Below are 3,572 nucleotides of genomic sequence, written 5' to 3'. Positions count from 1 at the left end.
AAACAACAGCGCATACTATCAATCGAAATGACGGGAATTTGCCACCTATCTACGCGAGATGCCTGGGATCGCATATACGCCGCATAAAAAAGGCACCACCGCAACGTTTTGCCTCATTGTGAACAAGGCTCCCGTGTGGGAGCCGAAACGCAATTCCATCTTAATTTTTGGTCGTTGCGACTCACTAGTATCATGTACCATCCCGACCAGACGGGATTCCGTCAGACCCTTGACTACAAGCATTTTCGCCAGACGTATGGTCAACCCATCATCAGTGAGACACGACGGTTCGTTTCGTTGACAACTCGGATTGCTGCATTCAAGGGGCACCTGAAGTTCAACCTCGCCTGCAAAGCCCGAAGCTTAATTCCTCGTTCACTGACGCTGCACCGACCGGTTTCCACAAAGTTCGGACTGGCTGCTGTCTCGAAGGCAGAGTGACAGCTTCTACAAGCCAGGATTCTTGATTGTAAGGACACAATCAGGAAACTGGAAAATGATGCGTTCTTCGCACGACGACGACTAGAATTCAACTGTCCCGGTGATTTCCCCCGCATTCAACTCCACGCAAATTTCAAAGCTGGCCTCCGTTCACGAAAAGCTGAGCATGCTCATGAACACAAACTAGAAAGGCTAATGCAACGCCGAAGAGACGGGTCTCGGGACGCCCCAAATAGGTTTGTAAGGAACCTGTCATCTTACCAACCCAACAAGGCGGAAATGTCAATCTTGAGCCTGGGCCTAAATTTCAACATTGGTCCGGCCCTCGACACAAGAAAGATGATTTGTGCGGCGGAAAATGCTCTCACCCAGGTTGACCCGTCGTGCCGAGAGGAAGCACGTACACGCGTTGTCGGCGTTCTGTCCATGTTACCTTCGCATCTCGCGATTTCGTCACTGACACGTCAACAGAAAGAAGCGGTCACGAGCCTTCGCAGTAATCCAGACATCGTGGTACTCCCGGTTGACAAGGGGAATGAAACGGTGCTGCCTGATAGAAGCAAATACAAGGAAAAAATGCTGCTTCTCTTGGAGGATGAGGGCACTTACGCTAAACTTGCTCGGGATCCCACGGCCAAACTTCAGAAGGAACTGCAAAAACTACTGGCGGATGTCTTTCGGATGGTTCCCCCACAGCAACGTTCCCTCTATTACTACCTGCTATGCCACAATGGTTCACCCCCTGCGATCTACGGACTCCCGAAGATTGATAAGCCTGATGTCCCGTTGCGCCCTATTGTAGACTTCACGCGTTCGCCTCTTCAGAATTTATCAAAATTTTTGCACCGCGTTATCTCCCCTCTCGTAGGCAAAAGACCTACACACATACGCAACGCCCAGGACTTCATCGAAAAAGTTCGACACCTGGAAGTGGAAACCGGTGAAATAATGGTATCTTTCGACGTAAAATCCCTTTTCACAAGTGTTCCAGTGGACCTTGCCGTGAAAGTCTGCACCGCTGCCCTTGAATCCGACCCATCGCTACCTGAAAGGACCCCTATCGACGTTCCAGACCTGACTCGACTTCTCCGTTTTTGCCTGACAAACACCTATTTCACCTTTGAGAACGTCCCTTACAAGCAGATCCACGGTGCTGCGATGGGAGCTTCCATCTGCGTCACGGTCGCAAATCTCACCATGGAAGAAATCGAAGGCCGCGCGCTCGCTGCATTCACGCCTGCCCCCAAAGTTTTCCTAAGGTACGTGGATGACTGCTTTTGCGTGGTGAAGAGGGAAGCATTGAAAGATTTTATTGTACAACTGAACAGCATAGAGCCAGCCATACAGTTCACCGTGGAAGAAGAAATCGATGGCCGTCTCCCATTTTTGGATCTGCTTGTCACAAGAGATTCCTCTAGATTACATTTCAGCGTTTATCGGAAACCTACACATACCGGCCGTTACCTCAGTTACAGGTCAATTCACCCAGATTGCCAAAAATGTTCGGTTGTTTCATCGCTCCTCCGACGCATGAAAGTTTGTTCCAGGCGGGAAGACCAAGCGGCTGAATCGGAACACATACGACGTGATTTCACGACCTGTGGTTACCCGGTGCACATCATCGACTCCATGCAGCGAAAACTTGACCGCCCTAGGATGCAGCCAGCCGAAAGCACAGAAAAGCGGACGGCTCTCCCATACGTCCCAGACATCAGTGATGCACTTGCGCGTATCTTACGTTCATATGGTGTGCACACTGCTTGAGAAGCCAACTTGCCAATGTCAAGGACGGGCTTAAGAAAGAAAGATTCCCTGGCGTTGCTTATCAGGTTCCATGTGCCGACTGCCCATCAGTATACATAGGCGAAACAGGAGATTTTGCACGCAGATTGCGTGAACATAAGAATGACGTGAGAAACCGGCGCGCAGAACAAAATGCGCTTGCCGAGCATTCAGTATCTGCCAGCCACAATATCAACTGGGCAGAGGCACGTGTGGTCGCCAAAGAGAGAGACAGGAAATCACGGCTCTATCTTGAGTCGCTGATCATCCAAACAACAGCGCATACTATCAATCGAAATGACGAAAATCTTCCACCTATCTACGCGAGATGCCTGGGATCGCATATACGCCGCATAAAAAAGGCACCACCGCAACGTTTTGCCTCATTGTGAACAAGGCTCCCGTGTGGGAGCCGAAACGTCATTCCGTCTTAATTTTTTGTCGGTGCGACTCACTAGTATTAAGACAACATGCTGCGCTACGGAAGGTTTATTTTGTTGCTTGCTAAGTTAGTTTCCTCATTACTGCCTCAATCCAGCAGTCTGGAAATAAAGACAGTAAAACGGTAGCATGTGCCGCCAGTGGCTACTATCACTGCTTGTAATTGCCTCGTTATTGATTATTTACGCCTCCGTAAAAGTAGAGGCTGTAAAAGCTGCAATTATTGTCACTTTGCCACCGCTGGCTGCTCGTTACTACATTGTTAGCAACCCTGTTGATCATTTCCCTTTGCTCTCTGCCCCCTCCGTTCCCCTTCCCACGCGCAGGGTAGCATAACGGGGGCTGCCTAGTGAACCTCCCTGCCTTTCCGTTCGACTTTCTCTCTCTTTCTCTGTCAGCAACCGTTCGCTCAAAGCTCAAAATAAAGTTACACAGAATAACTAAAACAGAAAGTTTTGTTGTTATGACTGTTGTCTAATTATATTTACAGCATCATGCGCTTAGGAACATTTACTGTTTCTTTAATCGCAGGCTCGGAATTAAGGCGGATATCTGAACTCAACCAGGAAGATGCACCAGCCCCGACCAAATGCCTGATTTACGCACTATACACGAGACCATGAATATGTTGTCTGTGCATGCACAGTGAGCATGTCATGCTTGTGAGCCTTCATAATTTATAGCTTTGTTTATTCCGGCAGCTTTAGGTGCTCAGCTTAGGATTAACTGCTTGAAGCCATATCCTTCCACGATTTGTAAGCTAAGTACCGCCATATTTAAGTCCTAATGTGTGCGCTGTAAAGGTACACTTCTAGAAGCTCTCATTGAGTCTGTCACTAATCATATTAAACTTGTTTACATCACAAGAAACATATTTGCACAGTAAACATATGTATATGTTTTCCTAT

General features: G+C 48.3%; 1 protein-coding gene across 1 annotated transcript; it reads left to right on the top strand.

Moving 5' to 3' along the window:
- Nucleotides 1-720: 720 nt before the first annotated feature.
- On the top strand, nt 721-2,205 carry LOC144134065 (uncharacterized). Its single transcript, XM_077667057.1, has one exon. It carries the CDS (start codon nt 721-723, stop codon nt 2,203-2,205), a length of 1,485 nt encoding a protein of 494 aa, XP_077523183.1.
- Nucleotides 2,206-3,572: the final 1,367 nt, after the last annotated feature.

This window comes from Amblyomma americanum, chromosome 5, assembly GCF_052857255.1.
Source record: "Amblyomma americanum isolate KBUSLIRL-KWMA chromosome 5, ASM5285725v1, whole genome shotgun sequence".
NCBI lineage: Eukaryota > Metazoa > Arthropoda > Arachnida > Ixodida > Ixodidae > Amblyomma > Amblyomma americanum.
The sequence above is the reverse complement of the archived record's forward strand: the minus strand, read 5'-3'. Positions and strand labels throughout refer to the sequence as shown.